The 19,823-nt window shown below is 38.9% G+C and overlaps 2 protein-coding genes across 7 annotated transcripts in view; one reads left to right on the plus strand and one right to left on the minus strand.

The window, feature by feature from the left end:
• The window catches only part of pip4k2a (phosphatidylinositol-5-phosphate 4-kinase, type II, alpha), a 35,804-nt gene extending 23,600 nt beyond the window's left edge, over window positions 1–12,204 (plus strand). For 2 of the 6 annotated variants that reach the window (XM_015386602.1, XM_015386603.1), the window contains exons 8-12: window positions 1,901–2,017; window positions 6,123–6,236; window positions 6,484–6,724; window positions 7,060–7,163; window positions 8,916–12,204. In XM_015386602.1, the coding sequence (XP_015242088.1) occupies window positions 1,901–2,017; window positions 6,123–6,236; window positions 6,484–6,724; window positions 7,060–7,163; window positions 8,916–8,996 (657 nt within the window). In that variant the 3' untranslated portion in view covers window positions 8,997–12,204. The remainder of the gene's footprint in view (window positions 1–1,900; window positions 2,018–6,122; window positions 6,237–6,483; window positions 6,725–7,059; window positions 7,164–8,915) is intronic. The other 4 variants (XM_015386606.1, XM_015386605.1, XM_015386607.1 and 1 more) reach the window with 4 other exon arrangements.
• Window positions 12,205–14,519: 2,315 nt separating this feature from the next.
• Window positions 14,520–19,823, minus strand: part of spag6 (sperm associated antigen 6) — a 6,880-nt gene continuing 1,576 nt past the window's right edge. The window contains exons 3-11 of the mRNA XM_015386595.1: window positions 18,217–18,383; window positions 16,738–16,921; window positions 16,345–16,550; window positions 15,730–15,903; window positions 15,499–15,651; window positions 15,201–15,392; window positions 14,989–15,105; window positions 14,747–14,892; window positions 14,520–14,610 (exon numbers count right to left, since the gene is read on the minus strand). Coding sequence (XP_015242081.1) covers window positions 14,520–14,610; window positions 14,747–14,892; window positions 14,989–15,105; window positions 15,201–15,392; window positions 15,499–15,651; window positions 15,730–15,903; window positions 16,345–16,550; window positions 16,738–16,921; window positions 18,217–18,383 — 1,430 coding nt within the window. The remainder of the gene's footprint in view (window positions 14,611–14,746; window positions 14,893–14,988; window positions 15,106–15,200; window positions 15,393–15,498; window positions 15,652–15,729; window positions 15,904–16,344; window positions 16,551–16,737; window positions 16,922–18,216; window positions 18,384–19,823) is intronic.

Genomic DNA, 19,823 nt, shown 5'->3' on the forward strand with positions numbered 1-19,823 from the left:
AAAAGACGTTCCTGTAGTGTTTTATTTAGCATTTTGTAAATCCCATTGAGTTCTGTAGGAATATTCCGCTGCCACCGGAAACGGAAATGGGGCCTGTTTACACAGTTGTAGTCTTTTCGCTTCACTCTGTGTACTCCGACGTCGAGAATCAAGAATCCACCTTTCGTATTCCATTTTCAGAGTTTTTTAAAGTGTTTAACAGAGACGTTAGCACGAAAGGCAGAAACTATGTTTAGCTGCTGTCTAATGGTCCTTTAGCAGTCTTTAGCAGGTCCTTTAGAGTTCTCTAAAAGTATGGCGCTGGGATTTTTTGTTTTACTTCTGTTTGCATCCTCTTCACCTGAAAGATTATCTTTGGTGTTTGTGAGCCCTATTTATAATTTGATTTTATAGCTGTCATCCTAAATACGGAGAATTTTAGAGGAGCAAATGTTGTCCAGTAGCTGTTTCTTTATTTTTTTATGATAAACAGTTTTCTGCTTTACCTTAATGTCCTGTTCTCTTGTCTTTCCTATGCCGAATAGCGATATATTGTATATTCAGATAAACTTAGAAGTAAAGTACGGATAATTTTTTCTATTAGATGTTGTTCTGGTGATTTTCTTTAAGAAAATATTATATAAATAAACTCATTGTACTTGCAGACGGGGTCAGGAAATGTTGATTAATAATTTTAGCTATGAAGGCATTATACTAACATCCACTCCAACTAATGTCCAAATCACACACACTGCAGCTCAACATTAATCTGCACTGTGCCTCTTGATATGTGCTTATTTGTGACAGCACACTGTGTGTATGTGGAAAAACAAACAGAAAGCACTGCACACACACAAACAACAAGCACGGTACAGTTCAGTACTCTCCAAACTGCATGGCCCTGTCCCCTTCATGCATGTATCTGCATGGTCTATGAGAATTTTCTGCATCCTTTTAAAAAGTGGAGTTATTTCCTAACACATTCCAATGTGTTAGCATCAGCGTCATTCTGTTTTTGCACGATATCGACGTTTTCTGTTAAAGCCATACATAGAATAATCTTTGGGTTTTCCTTTCCATCAATCAGGATTTGTGGTTCCTGTAGCTGCTGTCTTTGGTTGTTGAATAACAGCAGCTGGCTTTCCTGAGTACAGAGGTTAACTTAAAGATAATCCGGCTAGTATTCGAAAGGTTTGTCAGCTCATGTCAGTTACCAGCCGTCTGTGGTTTTGCCACAGAGAGTCTGTCTTTGGCACTCCTTTCAGTATCCATGTATTAGCAAAGGATGCTAATTGCTCCCTAAGGTGTCAGCTCAGACACACCCTCTGAGGTCCTTTTTTCTCCCAACTCTCCAGTACTACCTTCTGTCTCCAGCTCTCATGTGGGAATATGAATGAGAGTGAGCTGCTTTATGTTTGTCTCCCTTTTAATAGAGATTATAAGCCCTTAGAAATAGTACCACACTTTAGATGTTTAGCTGACTGCAGATTTTATTATTACAAATATAGATAGTTCTTTCCTTGCTCTACTTAGGCCCAGGTCCTTCCTCTGTCAGGTTGCTTCCTTTCTCGGTGAAAGCTTTATGGCAGGAAAAGGTTAGTAAACCAATATTAACAGGCTTGGAAGACTCTTTGGAAATATTTCTCTAAAGTTAATGACTACAAGCAAAAAACCCTTCTGTATTTTATTTCTTTACTCACAAAACTGTCCCCATTTCCTGAATGGGCTTGTTTGGAGACTAACAGACCTTCTGGAATCGATCCGTTCACGAATCTCTTCCTACAGATCGTCCCCATCTATTGTGCTCTGTTAAATTTGAAACACTTTGCCTTTACTTCCAACTTCCTTCCTCTTTCTGCTCTTCTCCTTTCTCCTCCATCCCTTTCGTTCCTTTCCCTCACCCCTCCCTCCCCTTCTCTAGCAGCCACCCCCACCAGAGGATGTGCCCCAGCGGCAAAAATCTGGTAACGTTCAGCAAAGGCTGCAAACACTGCGGATTGCCACACGCTTTTACTGTGCCATGAAACACGTAAGAGATGTAAGAGAACCAGGGCTCATATATCAGGCATGATCTATTAAACCTTTTTGTCGGTGTGACAGACATATTTATCCTTTTTCTTTTTGCAACTGACCATTATTTTTTTGTTTTTCTTCGTATTCTCCACACCACTGCACTGTTATTTGAGGCCCATATATGCACGTGTTTCATTTATCTACAGCCAACTTTTTTTTTTTCTCAGCTTGTCAGACTCACTTAACTCACAATACTCACTTTATTATAAAATTTTCCAAACAAATAAGTCCTAAAGTAAAACGAAAATATTAAACAACAATTTCAATATACAAGAACACTATGTGTGATGAGATTAGCTGAAATTACATAATTTAAAAAGTATGCACAAGCTTGACCCCCCCCCCCCCTTCAAAAAAAAAAAAATTACGACAGTTGGAAACAATCCCTAACTGTAAAATGAAAAAAGATATGAAGAAATTCTGTTTTTACAATATTGTCATCTAGTTGATTGACATGAAACCCCCTTAATGGGGTTACTTTAAATTACAAATATAGTTAAAAGAAAAATGTCCAAAAATACAGCTTAATTAACCTTCTTTGTGCTTTTTCATGCCAGAGGGCCTTAAATATACCATGACTGAAAGAAACATAGTTTGATGGAGAGCTAACCCCCCCCCCAGCGCCCACCTACATTAATCCACACGGTGTCACAGCAGCCTGCAAAAAGCATATAAAGCTTTTTGTTCACTTAATCAAAGCTGATTTTGGCTCCTGGGACATACCTCCTGTCACATAAAACATTTGCAGACATGATGTGAGGAGTCCAGGGGGCTCACCGATCATTTGTATTCTGGTAAATCCATTTTAAAGACAAAGTTGATGAGCTCAGAGTGGTATACCTGTAAAGCAGATGAGCCATCTGTGCAGATAGCCTGGCTTATTCCTTAGCTAAGCTCGGTGTATCTTTTTATTATTTAAATGTAATAAGAAATACAGTACATCCAGAAGTATTCATGCCACTGCAGTTTTTTCCACATTTAGTTATGTCATTGCCTTATTCCAAATGATTCATCTCTTTCCTTTAAATTCTATAAACAGTATCCCGTTATGACAATGGGAAATTTGAAAATGAAACTAAAGCTCATTTAAATATTTACAGCCCTCGTCATAAAGTTCAAAATTGAGATGTTTCTACATCTTAGATTTGAGTCAACCTTTGCTAAACTCAGTTGATCAGACTTGATTAGTAAAAGGCCCAAGTCTGATGATATAAGCTCCCGCAGTGAATTTCAGAAGCACAAATCTAGAGAAGGATACAGAATTTTTTTTGCTGCTTTAAAAGTCCAAATAAGTACAGCGACATTCATAATTCATAAATGGAAGACCCTACACCGGAAGACTGGGTAGCTGACCCAAGATCTCAAACCAGTGGATCAGAATCACTCTCAGGTGCCTTGAGTGGTCAGGCCAGAGTCCAGACCTTAATCTGATGTGGAGAGATCTGCAAATAATAAAAATAAAATCTGTCTAAGTCTAAAATGGCTGAGCAGAGAGGTCTCTATCCAGTCTGACAGAGCCTGAGATTTGCTGCAAAGAGGAATGGCCCAAACTGCATTAAGTTACCTGTGCTAAGCTTTAGAATCAAATGAAACGCCAAAAACCACTTGTTAATGTAAATAAAACTATGCACACCAAGTGTTCATCCTGATAGCATTTACATTGTTCTTTTTTGAGCCCAAATGGAACTTTTGCTGCAGACATGAACAAGGTTGCACACTGTCGCCATCTGCTGGCAGTACTTACTTATAAACTGACCAAGTTCTGAGGCATTTACTCCACCACCTTTCATGTTGTATTTTGAGCACTGTCATATCCTTCTTGGTATACTAGGGTGGTATTTATTCTTTTTTTCTTTTTTACACTTTTTTACCCTTGATCTTGGACGTTCCCTTCGCTGGGGAAGTGTTGACTCCATTTCTTCCTTGTTTTTTTATTGCTTACATGTGCAGCATTGTACATCTGGTTGCGTGATCTTATTATGGTAAATACACATAAGAGCTTAAGTTTACTAACAAATAAGCAAAAGCAAAGTGTAAAACACAAAAATAAAAAAATGGTAAGCTTACAAGGTGCTGCAATTTAATCAAAAAGCTGCCGTATGCAACCATAGTGAGCTATGTGACAGGGCCCTGCATACAGCCTGTGAATACTACTGTAAAAATATTTCCTTAGGTTTCAATTTGTGATAAACTTGCAGCAGTCATAAATCTTTTCCCAAATTGACAAAAAGGAAATTGAGTGTTAGATTTTTAGGAGACAAAATTAATAAAATGTGGACTAAAGCTGTAACAAAAGTATATGTGGAAAATGTGCAGTGATGCAAATAGCTTTCTGGTTGCTCTGTAAATAAAATAAAACCTCTTTTAGCGCCAGGATGATTTGGTTCCCTTTTCCACTCTATAAATAATGTACATAATACTAAATTATACATATATGTGTTACATTTTGCTGGAATAAGAATTATACAGGAGCTTTTTCACACAACTTTATCAATATACTGTCATCAATCCTAGACCCCCTTCCCCTAATACCCGTGATAACTTTAAATGGCCATAGGCTTAACTATAAAAGCTATTTTCAGTGTATAATCGGTGATCTTTATTATAGTTTTTACTAAAGACCCAGCAACAATGTAGAATAAATTTTCCAAGGCTGTGGAAAAGCTTTGTTTTATCAGCAGTCATATTTGACCCTCCTTTATTAATACCCACTTCTGTTTTTCTGCGTTATTCTTTATCAGTTCTGTAGACTAATAAGAGTTATTTGCATTGTTTTTGCAGTCAGTATAGCAGCAGCAGTCCACCTCAGTCTATCTGATGGATTCTATAACTTGTGTTCACTCTAGATTTAGCCTCATAAAAACATTGTCATGTCAGGTTTCATGTAACATAAAGCATCCCAGTCGGTCAACTTGTGCATTCCATGTTTATTGCAATGTGGAGGTCAATGTCTTGATGTATATATGTGCTCACGGTGTCCTTGTTTGTGAATTGGATTTGTCTCTGTGTATGAATGTGTCAGTGTTGTCCTGTCCGTGCATTATCTAGTTGCTGCTCTTCTCCTGCTGCCTTAGAAACATTGTAGTAGCTGAAACTGCAGCTGTTGCCCTCTTACTTAATTTCCTGCCCTTATTTTTTCCTCAGTGACTCAAAAAAAGGCTCCCCATCCCTCCTCATCATAGCAACGCTTCCCCCTAAAGGCTGCAGGCATTTCTGCAGCACAATTTAACGAATGACAATAAAACCTTGTTTGAAGGAATTTAAATTGTAGTCTCCTGTATTTTGTTAGTTGGCCGGTTTGTATGAGTCAGTCTTATAAATACACTGACTTCAGTGGATAAAATTGTTGTGTTTGTATGGTTCATACACATACAGTGAAATGTTGGTATGGGTTGCTTTTAATTGAAAGGCAACCTCTTTATAGCAGCTTAAAGGGCAAATTTCCTTCAGAGTTATCAGAATCAAAGACAAAGTTCTAATATCTAATTCATTTTTCATCGTCTTAGTATTTCACAAAGCATAGATGTGAGTTTAAAATGCAATATTCTTACACAATAAGACCCTTTAAAATTATATCTTGAACAACATGTTGAGGGATTCTTGACAGTTGATCTGAAAATGAAATTTACTGCCATGAACCTAAACCCTGAACACAACTTTTAATGAAATATGCCCTTTAAGTCTTCCTTTTTTCTTAGTGGCACAGAGGGCATAGATCTATTAGATGCATTCTAAGCACCCTTCTAAGTTCAGTTCCAGCAGTAATCTTTTATCCTAAAAGATATGTTCAAAATGTGCAGAGGATGCATCAGATGGATCTACACTCTTCTGTTAGCATGCTGCATGAATTGTGTTAAGCAGTAATATGTCTAATAGGATTAATGAACAAACATTTAAAGTCTTATCATGCAGCATACAGGATGTAAGGTCTTAGTGATTTACACACTTGTTTAACTTTAGCTTTTTCAATAATGTTTCCTAAAATAAATGAGTCTAGGTAAGTTATAAGGTTAGAGCTGTACGGTTGAGCTGTTTTTGTGTGGTTGCTAATCTCTGACATTAATGGACAGGCGAAGGAACTGCCCACCTATAAGGACAACGATTTCATCAATGATGGGCAGAAGATTTACATCGACGAGGAGAACAAGAAAATGTTCCTGGAGAAGCTTAGGAAAGACGTGGAGGTATGTGTATGAATGCTTGTTGTTTCAGAACAATTGCCTTATTGTCTGTCTTGGTTCAATTCAGTTTATTTCTATGGCGCCAATTTAGAACACATGTCATCTCAAGGCACTTTACTGTTCACCAGATCATACAGTGATTTAAAGTTTTCTATTTAAGGAAAACCTTTTGATTGCATCGACTCATTGACTCGAATGCAATTCCTTACACTAATTATGCATGGTTCAACCTTCTCACCGTCATCCTCAGTTCCTGGCCCAGTTAAAGCTCATGGATTACAGTCTGCTTGTGGGGATCCACGACGTTGAGCGGGCCGAACAGGAAGAGGTGGAGAGTGAGGACAACGAGGCAGACGAGGAGGGCGAGAGCGACGGTGGGGTCATTGGGACGCCCCCCGACAGTCCAAGCAACACCCTGGATAGCACCAAGCCTCTGTCGCCCGGAGAGTTTGATCCCACCATCGACGTCTACGCCATCAAAAGCAACGATAGTGAGTGGCCATTTATAACACAATGAAGGATGACAAAGGAGGGTCTGGAAATAAAAAACAAATAAATTTCAAGTGCATATTATCTAATTATCTTTTTATAAGAGTAATAAAACTCATTCCATTGGCTAATCATCTTATTTACCTACTCAAATTAAGGCTAAATACACTTAAGGATTATTTACTTATTTTTTTCTATATTGTTCTTGCAGTGCGGAGAGCTCCCCCTAGTGGCCATAGATTGTTTTCCGGGGACATAACATGTTCATAGTAAATTTCTTCTGATCCTGCTAAACAGGGGCACACATTATCTTAAGTTAATTTGCTTCTAACTACAGGTGCTCCCAGAAAGGAGGTTTACTTCATGGCTGTCATTGACATCCTGCAGCATTACGATGCCAAAAAGAAAGCAGCACATGCCGCCAAAACAGTCAAACATGGGGTAGGTTGATAAATCTCTTCTGTATTAGAACTGCTGCATGTCTACAAGTATTAATTAAATATTGACACTGTGTAAAGAGTTCAAGTTTTAGGGCTAGCCTTATTGGAGCATTAGTGTAAATTGTTGGCTCGCCACTTAAATCAGCATTTAGAGAAACCTTTTTTCTTGTTTTCTTCTTTTCTTAATAACTGTTTTTGTTATAAGGTTTTTAATAATATGTTTTATTATTATTTTATTATTAATTTAGTGTAAGTCAAAAACCTCAGGCTTCATTATGGGTGAAAGCTGGATAGCATCAAGGATTTCTTTCACAAAGCTGGTTATTAGTTACTCCTTGTATAAAATTTAGATCTTCTGTTTTTTCATTAGCTGATTTCAGCAGATAAGTCCAGAAATTATCATTTAAGTTAAAATGTTATTTATTTTTATATTTGTTTTTTACTCTGTTTAATTCAAGAGGCCTTGTAAAAATATTTAAATATCTGATCTTTTTGTCATTCTGTTGCGGGAAAATCAAAGTACCACGTGTGTTTGGGTGTGGTGTAATATGCCGATATGAAGGAGCAGATCATTTTGCAGTAGAAAGAAAGAATTTATGATTTTTTTTTTTATTTAAGAGAGACAAACATGTACATCAATGTGTGAATTTCTCTCTGACCTTCTTTTATTCTGACATTCCTAAATAAAATCTAGTGCAAAAAAGAATAAATCCAGGTGTGGGAGAAGAAATGCTCAGTCTCATGGTAGCTCTGGAGGAGCTGCAGAGATTCACAGCTGTTGATAAGACAAATATCTGACCTTTATGAAATGGTGGCAAGTAAAAAAAACAATAGTTAGCGGAAAGTCCTACATTGAAAAAAGGTTGGGTGTAAATTTCAGCAGGGAGCTTGGTTCGTCCGACTCACAGCGGCTTCACATGGAACCGTGATTTCTAGTCCTTGGATCTCAGTGATGAGGACCTGTCCTGCTCACTGGTGGTGTAGGCAGTGCTATTCCTTCCTTACTTCCTTTCCTTCTTTTTTGTACCTCCTCCCTTTCATTTCTTCTTCCTTGTATCCCTGCTAATTGTCCTTCTTGTACCCTACCCTCTTCCTTGTGTCCGTTATTCTTTTTTCCTACCAACCTCTTTTCTTTCCTTGTCTTTTATCCTTTGCTACTTTTGTCCACACGTTCTGTTCTTTTGGTCAGCTTTTTTTTCTCTCAGTTTTATCCTCATTTTGTGTTCTTCTTTTTTTCTCCTCCATCCTTACTTCCTTCTATCTATCCATAACTTGTGTTTCTCCTTCTATGTTCCCTCCCTCCCTCTGTTTTTTTTTATTATCCATCCCTCATATTTTTCTGTCTTGGATTCTTCCTTCTTCCCCAGCTCTTGGGTTTTTTTCCTCCTTGCATCCTACCTCTCTTGTCTCTGGTCTTTCTTTTCTTTTTTCTTCCATTCCTCCTCTCCTAACCACCCTTCCTCCCTGGGTGTGTTCATTGCTTCCTCTCCAGTTTTGTTTTTCCTGCTCCTCATGATCAGCTTCAAAATTTCATTTTGTAAAATAAACCAATCTAAATTAGAACTTGTGTTTTAATTATTGCCATAACACAGTAGCCCCTTATGGAAGACAAATTCTTCTCAATTCTTTAGAAAACAGGATTTTTTTTTCTTTTCCTTTGCTTTGTGTAAAACGAATAGGAGTGTCCTAAAGTTGTAGCTAAACTGTGGTAAATTTAGCCAACTGTGAAGTTTCTTTGTGTGCCCCTCTGCAGGCCGGAGCAGAGATCTCCACGGTGAACCCAGAGCAATACTCCAAGAGATTTTATGATTTCATCACCACCATCCTGTCATAGCCCCCCCAGAGCGACAAGAGCGCCGAGGCACATGGGGAAAGAGAGGGGAGGTGTGATGGAGCGAGGGGCGCAGAGGCTGGATTAATAAGGTGTCCTGACAGCTTTGTGTCCCTCTCCCTTTGGCCAATCGCTGTCAGCTTCTCTCTCTCTCAGCGGGGTTCCCTCCATCTGCAGCTAAACAAAACATTGTTTGTTTACATGTAACCTTCTCTTGTTGAGTTCTGTTTTCATGTGTAACTTTGGATGATGAGGTCGTTTTAAAGCAAGTGTCCAAGTCATTACATGTTTCATACCAGGATCTCTTGTTTCTAATTATTAATGTCAGCCTGTGGCTATTTTTTTTCCTTTTTTAATAACTATTGTTATTACCCGTAACCCAACATTCAGCACCTGCCTCTGTTTGTCCTTTTTTGATGTGATATTTGTTGTTTTCCTCGTATTGTTTCTAAAAGCCGTTCTGGACGTGAATGTTGAGCCTTGCCTGATGCAGTCGATTCGTTCCAGGACGTTGGAAGCAGTCTTCCATGAGGCCAACAACCAAACCCGCTTTAAAAAGCTGCTCGCACATCCAGCCAAACAAAGCTGCCTCCTTCATCGCTCATCTTCCCCTTTTTGTTTACACATGTTCTGAGCTTCTGGGCCACAGCCGTCCACATTAGCTAAATTGTAAAATGCGTGTTTACTCCTCACCGTGTCCGTCTGTGATTATCTTTCTTTGTTTTTTTTATCTCCTTTGTGATGCACAGTAGTTTAAAATGTAAAAGGGAAGACTGAATATCTCCAAAAATGAGAAGAAAAGAGGGATATGAGAGTGCAGCTTGCTCCAGCGTCCTCTTGAAATAGTTTGGCGTTGCCGGGGGAGATCGCGGTTTCTGTTCCTGCTGCTAAGAATGGCCCCGAAGTAACCAGTGACAGCTAAAAGAGTGAGTCACTGCTCTTTAAAAAAGAAAAAAAGATTTCACAGCGAAACGGCTCCGTCATTTTTTTTTTTTTTCCGTTGCCAACAGCACCTTATGAGTAAAACCCAAACTGTTGCACTTTCATTCTTGGTCAGGATCTTTTATTCTGTTACACACGCAGCAGAAAGAGCAACCGAGATCAGTCATCTCAGAACTGAAACCTAGAAGCCTGATCTCGGATCCGCCCCCCACCACGGCAGGACTCGCCGTCTCTTACACGGGTGTGTTTGGAAGAACTCACGGCAATATTAGACATTTTATTCTGTAAATTGACCTTTCTAATCCCGTGGGAGGAGACGTACGGCGCGTTGCAAAAAGGCGGTTTTACCTCCAGCATCTTATCAGTGTTAAGTCAATTGGGGAGGAAGGAGATCAGGAGGAGTAGCTGGTTTGGTCCAACAGCAACATTCTCTAACCTCGTTTGTGACTCTGGTGTTTATTCATTGTTCTTGCTATTTTTTTTTTTATCTGTTTTTGAATTTGGTGATTGTTAAAGAATTTTTTTTGTTTGTTTTTTGTATATTTTGCACAAGAGGAAAGGAACCAAATGTTACAAATACGACCCCAATTAGTGGAAACGGTCTTAACAAGGGAAATGCAATATACTCGTGTGTTCAGTTAGTGACTTGTATGTGACGTCGCGTTACCAACTAAAACATGTCGGCTCGTTCTTTCCGACTCACGCAAAAAGCTTCCAACATAATATTTGTTTAAATGTTATAGATTACATTGATGGTTCTATTTTTACATTGGATTTTAATCTCTGAACATAGAGGAAAAAGGAGCCAGGAGTGACGGTGCTGCAGTGATGAAGAATGACTGTTTGAATTTTTATCATTTCTAATTGTATGTTGAATAAAAAAAAAAAGATGCATGTCACAGGACTGAGTTTCCTTTCCTCTCTTTACTCTGTTGTTCCTCTCTGCCCCTCTGCCTAAATCGCATTAAGTAGTCTCCTCTGTTGCTTACTCAATAACTGTTTTTATTGTATACACTGTGCAAGATGTGTGCCTTTATACTCCAAATTATTTAATTTTTATATTTTGTAATCTTTTTTTTTTTTTTTCAAACAAGTGTAAAGGATTATTTTATGAACAGTGTGTGTTACTTTGATGTATTATTATTATTTTTGTGTTTGCGAGCTCCCCCATATTCAGCACCTGGTTCATCCACTCGTCCTCAGTCTGTGTAATAAAACAGTTTAATTCGTCGTTTTTTAACCAATAACTTTGAAAAAGGGTAAATATTTGAAATGAGTGTGTTTGTAACCTGTAAGTGTGAAGCTGCTTCTTTTCTGCTCAGACCGAAGGTGGCATCTGCTCACGTTTTAAACCCCACGCTAGTTCAACCTGCTCCTGCCTTTTAAGTTTGTTTTTTTGTGAGTGAGATAGGAGTGCATTGAGGAGTTTTCTTTTCTTTTTTTGTTTTATTATTTTATCTCCACTTCTGCAGACCACATTAGATTCGATTGTTTGTTTCTTTTCTGAGTTCTCCTCCAAACATCTGTTGGTCTCGGGGAGTTCATCCCCAGCAGGCGGTGGTTATCATAGTGAGCCATCTCTGTAAAGGGTTCGCCTTCACATGCAGTAGAGCACATGTTATATGCAGCTTTGTTGTCTTTTGTGCAAATGAAGAAACCAGTGCGGTGCAAGCCCCCCTCCTCCCCCCAAAAGCACCTGCATCAGCACCAACATGCAAGTCAACCTGCTGGCACAGCTAAATGCACCAAATCAGAACCCCTACCCGACCCCCTCTGAGCTTCAGAACATTGTGTCTAGTAAAACGTGTTTGTTGTTTTTTTTGTTTTGTTTTTTTTCTTTGTTGTTGTTGCTTTTCTTCTCTGTGGTAAATGGGGTAAAAGTGTGCAGTGCTCCCATGTGTGTGTTTGACCGTATCCAGAGTCATGGGGAAAGAAATGTAAACTGGCTCAGGACCAGGCATCATCTGCAGATGTGGGATTTTTTTTTTTTTCTCTAAATGTTCTTGCACCACCCCAAAACCTGCAGAGCATGCTTCAGTCCCTGCAGCCTGTGACGCTTTCAGACCCTGGCAGTTTGCTTTGAGCGTTACTGTACGTGTGAGAGTATGCATGCTTGTGTTTTACAGTCTGCCGAGTGTTTCCTTTCAGTGGCAGAGAGGTCAAGTTGAAACTGTATGTTTGTTTAATCTTAAATGATTCAGTAACAAGTACACTCCATTCCATAAAGCATTCGCTCCAAATAATTAAAGCACTTGTTCTGCCTAACTGATTCAAATGGTTTCTTTATTTTTTTTATTTTCGTTCCAGTGCATGAAGCTTTGAGTGAAGGGGGGGGGGGTAAAGTTAGCTATAAAAATAAAATGTTTCTTATTTTATGAGGAAAATTATATAACTCAGGATTATAATTATTTAGTAATTATTAAAGTCCTCATTCTTAAAAATGGAGCAATTTCTTGGAAGCAGAAAAAATATGAAATGGAGAAGTAAGCAGAAATACAAGGAAATAAACCTAAAGAACAAAGGAAGGGGAAAAAATGAATATATCCCTTTTAGTGTTTGAGGGTTTAAGTTTCTTCTCTGCATATTTATTATTTTTATTAGGCTAAAAGGATCAAGGCTATCAAAAATATATATATATATGTATGGCTCACCTACAGGATACTTCCTCCTTTAAAATATATTATGGAAATATTTATCATTGAATTTCAAACCATCAGGAAAGCAAAAAGCGTAAATTTAAAAAAGAACTTATCACATTATTGTCTGCAAATGCAAACATATTCTGTGATTTGAAATAAATGTGAAGCAACATAATCAAGCGACTAAAAGCGCACAGTGACACCTGGATAAACTACATGGATAGAACTATATAAATTAGATAAATATCAAGGAATCTTTTTTTATAAAAAAAAAAAAAAAAAAGCCAAATCATAGCAAATAGTCTAAATATAAATAATTATTATTTTTAAAGATTATAGAGTTGATGATATTCTACAAAAGTACGTTATGGTTAATTTAAGTTTGTCCATATGGTTTGATTTTTCGTTCTGTGGTTAAATGTTTTACCCGCTTTTATCAAACACTTAATAAACGTATTTTATTTCGTTTAAATCAGCATTTTAGCTGCATGTTTCGTTTGAAATTAGAGCCTTTGTCTAAATAAAAATGACTGAAATAAGACGTTTATTCGCTACAGTCGCCACTGCTGCATTTTTATAAGCTTTATATATTGAACTCAGCGGTTTGTTTCTGCGTTTTTGTTTTATATTTCCGAATAAATTCAAATCAAACGACGGAGGGAGATGCTGGAAGCTGTGAGCAGCAACCTGCAGCGTTTCAACCCTGAACAGACTCATTTTCATATTTCAGCATGATGATTGTTGGGGAAGCTGATAGCTTCAGGTTGGATTTTTTTTAAATAATAAATAATATTTGGTATTATTTGCAGATTTCCTGCTGCAGCGGAGTGCTTGGTTGCGCAGCGCACCGATTGTTTGTTGCAGACCTGAGTAAAATGTGGAGAAGGAGCAGACACTCCTGCAGACAATAAACAAAGAGCTCCTCTCCTCGCCATGTGCGCTGCAGCTGCTGCATCGCTCACTGCTGCAGGAAGCAGGCATGGCCGCCAGGGGGCAGAGCGAGCCCTCAATCCGCAGTAGAGCTCCCTCTTTCAAGCAGCCTTTCTATTTTTTTTTTTATTCCTTTACATTTTTAATACTCTTCCGACTGTTTCTACCAATACTGATAAAACCCACATTTTTAATTGTTTTTTTCTTTTTTTAAGACCAGTGCAAAAGATTCAGATGCAAAACTAATAAGCTTAAATTCACCATTCTTGCTGCTCTGTCTGAATCTGACCCTTTGACCTTTCAAACTATGGACATTTGAGTGAACTGTTTTCATTTAATATTTGACAATATTTTCAGCTGTATTTCATCCTTCAATTAGGAACTTCAAACTCTAACATTATGCTATCTCTGCTTTTTCTCATAGTAGCTTTGCTTCGTCTGTTACTGTTTGGCTGTGACACCACTATGGAGAGAAACATCAGCTGTGCTGCTGCCATCAACACCTTTGTTTATATATGTTGGAGATCGGCCTGTTTTTCCAGTGTAGTTCTGTTTCTCTGACTGTGACTGGCTGGATGTGCTCTCTTCATCCTCTGACATGGGAGCTGGCTCGGAGCTCGTCTGCCTGGCTGTGTGTTTCCTGGACGGGGCCGCCTTTTACAGTTGCTTTTTGTATCTCTGCTTCTGTCTCCTTGTACTCCAGTCAGCCTCGGCAGATGGCCGCTCACACTGAGCCTGGTTCTTCTGGAGGTTTCTTCCTGTTAAAAGGGAGATTTTCCTCTCCACTGTCGCTACAAGCATGCTTAGTTTGAGGGATTGCATTCGAGTCAATGGATCGATGCAATCAACTGGTTTTCCTTAGATAGAAAACTTTGATTTTATGGAAATTCGACTGTATGATCTGGTGAACTGTAAAGTGCCTTGAGATAACATGTGTTGTGGATTGGCGCTATAGAAATAAACTGAATTGAATTGAACTTAACACAAACCCTTTAAAATCAAAGTTTTAATGAGATCAAAATATTTCATCTTCAACATGTTTCACGTCGGTCTGGTAGCTCTCTAGCTGCTGCATCAAGACCTCTGAGTAGCCTGGTGAGTAGTACCTGCAAAAATACACACATTATAAACCATTGCTGTGTGTTTCAATTAACCTGACTCAGCTGATGTTGGGTTTCAGCTGAACCTGGTTTTGCAATTTAAAAAAAAAACACACTATTTATCAGGTTATCAGAGCTGCACCTGACTATCTCCTCGGGGAAGCAGCGCTTGATGGTGTCGATGTACTCCTTGAGGGTGGATCCTGGCTCAGCGTCGATCTCTTGGATTTTCTTCAGTCCTCCGCTGGTCACGAACAGACGGCGGGCCTTGCTGTCATGAGGGAGCACCTGTTGAGAATCCAACGATTGACCAGTCCATCGGAATCACTCCAACCCCTTCATAAAACAGATTTTTTATAGGCCAGTCTTTGATTTCTTCCTCACCTTGCTAAACTGGCAGACGACGTGTTCGAGGATGTTGCTGGGAGCTTCATAGAGAAGTGGTTCCAGAGCTGGGATGTAGGTGCACTTCAGCAGGATTTTCTTCAGGGTTTTCTCACTCTGAAATAATATTTTCCCTTTAATTTTGCTGAAACGTCAAGAGTGCATATGTTTCCTCTTATTTGGTGAAGAGAACTAATTCTTTTACGCCTTACTTTGGCCTTCAGATCCTCTGAGCTGCCTGCATCCATGTAGAGCTCCAGCAGTTTGGGCAGCAGGTTAGCTGTGGCCACCGCCTTGGCATGCTCAGTGGTGTGCTGACCTATCTGACCTACTGACCACACTGTGGCCGCCTTCATGTGCTGCTCAGACTCCTCTGAGAGGCACAGGGCCAGCTGGGGCACCCCCTGGAGAACAGGCACACACAGCAGCACGTTTTCAGTCAACTATGACCTACGTTAGAATTATTCTCTTCCTTTTGTTGGTTTTACACAGCAAAACTTGTGCTCTAACCTTACACTGGATGACAGCCATGGCAAGGCTTTCACTGTGAGCAGCTATAAATCCTAGCGTCATGATCCCCGGGAGACGGGTCTGTCCATGGCTCTCTCCAAGAAAGTCAACCACTTTCGACAGCCCACCATAGCTCACGATTAGCTGGGAGAGCTGCAGGAACGCAAACATGGACGCCTTCACTCAGTGCATCCACCTTTTCAGTGACTAGAGAGCCTGTGCATGCAGTACCTCTGGTGAATGTCTGGCTACCTCCCTGGTCAGGGTTGCCGCATTCTTCCTGACATACTCATCTGGATCTTTGAGGGAGATCAAGGCTGCAGGGAAAACCTCAGCCTCGATCACCAGCTGTGCCATACTGGCCGAGTGCTTGCTAATCTGACTGAGCGCAGAGAAAACCTGCCTCTAGATGGAGAAAGAAAAAAAGATGTAATTATTGAAAGGAAAAAAAATATATTCAAGTTAAAAAAATTGCCTACAACCAAATTTTGTTTAGATTTCTAACCATTTTTAACTTCTAAATGTGTCACTTAGCTGTTAGAATTAAAAAAGTAGACTAGATTTAATTTACTGATAGAAAAAAATGCAATTTATTGTAGACATTATGATTATAGTTTGGATCTCATCTCTTCAGAGTGTCTATATTCATTGCTGGTATATTTCAGTTCAAATCCAACCACACATCAGTTTCACATAAATCAGTATTTATATTATTGCATGTCTCCAGTTGTTTTTCTTTGCACTGATAAAAATGCTGATTTAAGTCTTGTTACTGAGATAAGTTGAGTTTCTTTTTTTTATTATTTCCATTTGGTCTGTTTGAGTGTGATCAGCCAACTGCCTCACCTTCAGCTTGGCGTCCTGGCTGAGGATCATCTTTGCCAAGTGTGTGATGGCACCGCTGTCCACCACCGTCTGGGCCAGCTCTGGTGTGTGTTTGCAGATGTCACTGAGGGTGGAGGCTGTGATTCGTTTTAGGGCCATCTCGGGCTCCAAGAGACAAATATTCAGCAGGGGGGCCGCTCCTGCTTCCACAACTGACTGGGACAGAGCTGGGCGGTGGCATGCAGAGGCAGTGGACATAAAGATATAAAGACAGTGCATTGCTAAACCTGCTTTCTGTTCAGAACTCCCTAAAAACAATGAAAATGTTGACAAAATCTACTTTATCCCAAATTTCTCCCTCCTCCTTCCCCAAAACAAAGGATATGTAAATGAGAGCAGCCCTCTTATCCCTACATGCATTGTGCCTTGCGATGCTGCCCAGAGCCCAGGCGGCGGCCTCCTTCACCCCGGGGTCAAACTCCTCCAGACAGAGAACCAGAGCGTCCACCCCCCCGCACGCCACCACAGCCTCAGACAGCTCAGGAGAGTGTTTAGCCACGACACGCAGCAGGAACGCTGCTGCTCTCTTATAAAGCCTCTGAAATACAGACAAATAAACACATCAGTGAAGAAAATAGTGATCATATGAGTGATTAAGAGTTGCTATATCATAATTATTAGAAATAAATTATTTTTAAAAATGTATAATGTTTGGATTCTTCCTTAATGGTATTCCTTTAACTAATTAGTTAACTGGCTATGAGAAAGAAAGAAAGAAAGAAAGAAAGAAAGAAAGAAAGAAAGAAAGAAAGAAAGAAAGAAAGAAAGAAAGAAAGAAAGAAAGAAAGAAAGAAAGAAAGAAAGAAAGAAAGAAAGAAAGAAAGAAAGAAAGAAAGAAAGAAAGAAAAAGGTGGGTTAAGATGTTTCAGGACATTTAGATATATATTCTTTAGGGAAAGTGGACACCCTATTTAGAAAGAATAAAAAAATATTAAAATGCTACAATGGAAACATAGAATAATAAAGGATATTTTGTGGTTTAACGGGAGTTTAGATCTAATGATGTAAGGCTGCATATTATTCTTTTAGCTGATGTGTTAAAGGATTCCTACTCGGTGACAGAAAAAAGCCATTCATTTTAAGATCAAATTTTCCTCAACAAAACCCAAAGAAGAATTAAAAACATGTGATGACATTTCCAACTGAAGTCAGCAGTAAATGTTAACAAGTTAACTAATAGATATGTGATAGAACATGTAGTCATTTTTAAATCTTAGTTTAGATTTTGGATTTTTGCTATAAGAAAAAACATTTTAGAAGAGTTTTTTTTTTCCACTGCTGTAGAGTTTGTATTTGAGCATCTTGCTTTAACTTTACACCATTTCCTAATCAAATGATCATTTCAGTACATTGTTTTATTTTCTATGTATGGAAATCTTATTTGGACTAAACTATATCTGAAACAATGAGATTAGAATAAACTGAGCTAAAGATTTAAATGAAATCTGTCGCTTTTAGATCACATTCCTTGACAATTGATCCTGTAAATAAAAAATTTAAAAAATCAAGCTGAATAGAAGTGCACACATGGTTTCATGTAAATGAAAAAAAGAGGCTCAAAAATTTTTTTTTTTGTACCTTGGGGGTTTTAACTCAAGGTTAAACACTGAATGCTTTGTTTTACAGCTTTTATTACAAGGGAAACAAGAAGTAGCCAGCAGACTGCCATAAAAAAGGTCCAACATGATTCATTTCTGAGGTTCTGACCGTTTAACACTACAGCTACTGATTGTCATGATCTAGAATTTATTTTACCGTCTTCCAAAGCTGATTTTTAGAGAAAAAACTATGCCTAGCCGACTAAATAATGAATCCAGGAGAGAAGATGCTAACGTTCTGAGAGGTCAGAGGTTTGACCAGCTGAGGCAGGATGTCCTCTTTCACCACAGCTTCAGCCAGCCTGTCACTGTTCTCTGCCAGACGACCCAGGGTCAGAACTGCCTGGTGCTGGATGCTGGGGACTGGGTCTGACATCAGGGAACGGAGCATGGGGATCACTCCTGGGGGATAAAAATAAAACCTATTAAGCATCAACCATAAAAGAAAAATCTATTTAATCACAGTAGTTGGGGGAGTGGGGGGCTCGCAGTTAGGGCATTGTGCTTGGATCCCAGAGGTTCTGAGTACAAGCCCCACTCCCACAGGCTGCCACTTTGGGTCTCTGAGCAAGACCCTTAACCCCACACTGCTCCCTGAGCGCCGCAGAAGGGCAGCCCACTGCTCCCCAAGGGGATAAATGCAGAGAGTTAATTTTGTTGCTCTGTATTTGTGAACTGTCCATGGGTTGTACTATAAAATAATATAAATGTTAGTAGTTTTTATAAGACCTTAAAGAAACAACTTTGAATGCTGGAACAAGTTTGTCTTCAGCTTAAATTTAGGTGTGCAACCTACAGAGCCTAACTTTACAAAAAGTATGAGGAAGACTTTATGATGTCGGGGATATTTATAAATGTATCATTACTGCTAAAAACATTTCATGCCTTAAAAAAATGTAATTAAATATCTTTTTTCTGCTTTGTAATTTGACTAATTTGGATTGTTTAATTGACTTTATTGATCTCACAGTGGAGAAATTTACTCGTTACATCAACTCAAATAGTTAAAGGAGAGGAGGAATGTGCCAAAGGAAAAAAAGGTGCATGGGATATATGCAGTATACACATATTATATTTATATTACATATTTCTCTTATTTCATATATTAATTTCTCCTATTTACTGACTATAACAGTTTTCACTCAGTCTCTTTCGCAAACAAGGCCACACCATTCTCTGCAGGATGGTGTTTGCAGACCAGATATAGCTTCTTCCAATAACAAACCAGATTCTTTCTCAAGGTTTATTTATAACATGTTACTGTTGACCAAAGTGTCTGTAATTTTTTTGACTCTGACTACTTTCCCATTGTTGTAAGTAATGGGGAATGAACACTGCTCATGCAGAACAGGGCAGAATGCTGTGCCATTAGGGCTGTATGATGAACTGTTCTCTCTTTGCAAACATGAATAAATGTGCCCACTGAGTGAAATCCATCGATCTCTGTTTATTTAACTAGGGAGAATAGTTGAATACTTTTTTCCCACTACAATATTTATAATTATATATGTAGTCAATGCACTGGGATTAACAAAATTGCCTTAATAATTAATGTATGATTTTATCTGTAGGATAAATGCTGCTGGTAATGATTTTATCTTGTCACTTACTGACACCACACGTAATGCAATCCAATAACAATCTTAGCTGTGGAGACAGTTAGCCTCGTGAGACCATCCTGATCTCGCAAGCTTTCAAGGTTTCACTCGCAAATCAGTCTGGAGACTCTCCGTTAAAGAAAATTTGGGGCCGTTCACCAAACGAACGTCCAATCAGCATTGGCTTTGAGGCGGGTTGAGGTGTGACGCAACGAGAAGCGCGACAGTTCAGTCTAAAGAACAT

This window comes from Cyprinodon variegatus, unplaced genomic scaffold, assembly GCF_000732505.1.
Source record: "Cyprinodon variegatus isolate N-32 unplaced genomic scaffold, C_variegatus-1.0 Scaffold372, whole genome shotgun sequence".
Lineage (NCBI taxonomy): Eukaryota > Metazoa > Chordata > Actinopteri > Cyprinodontiformes > Cyprinodontidae > Cyprinodon > Cyprinodon variegatus.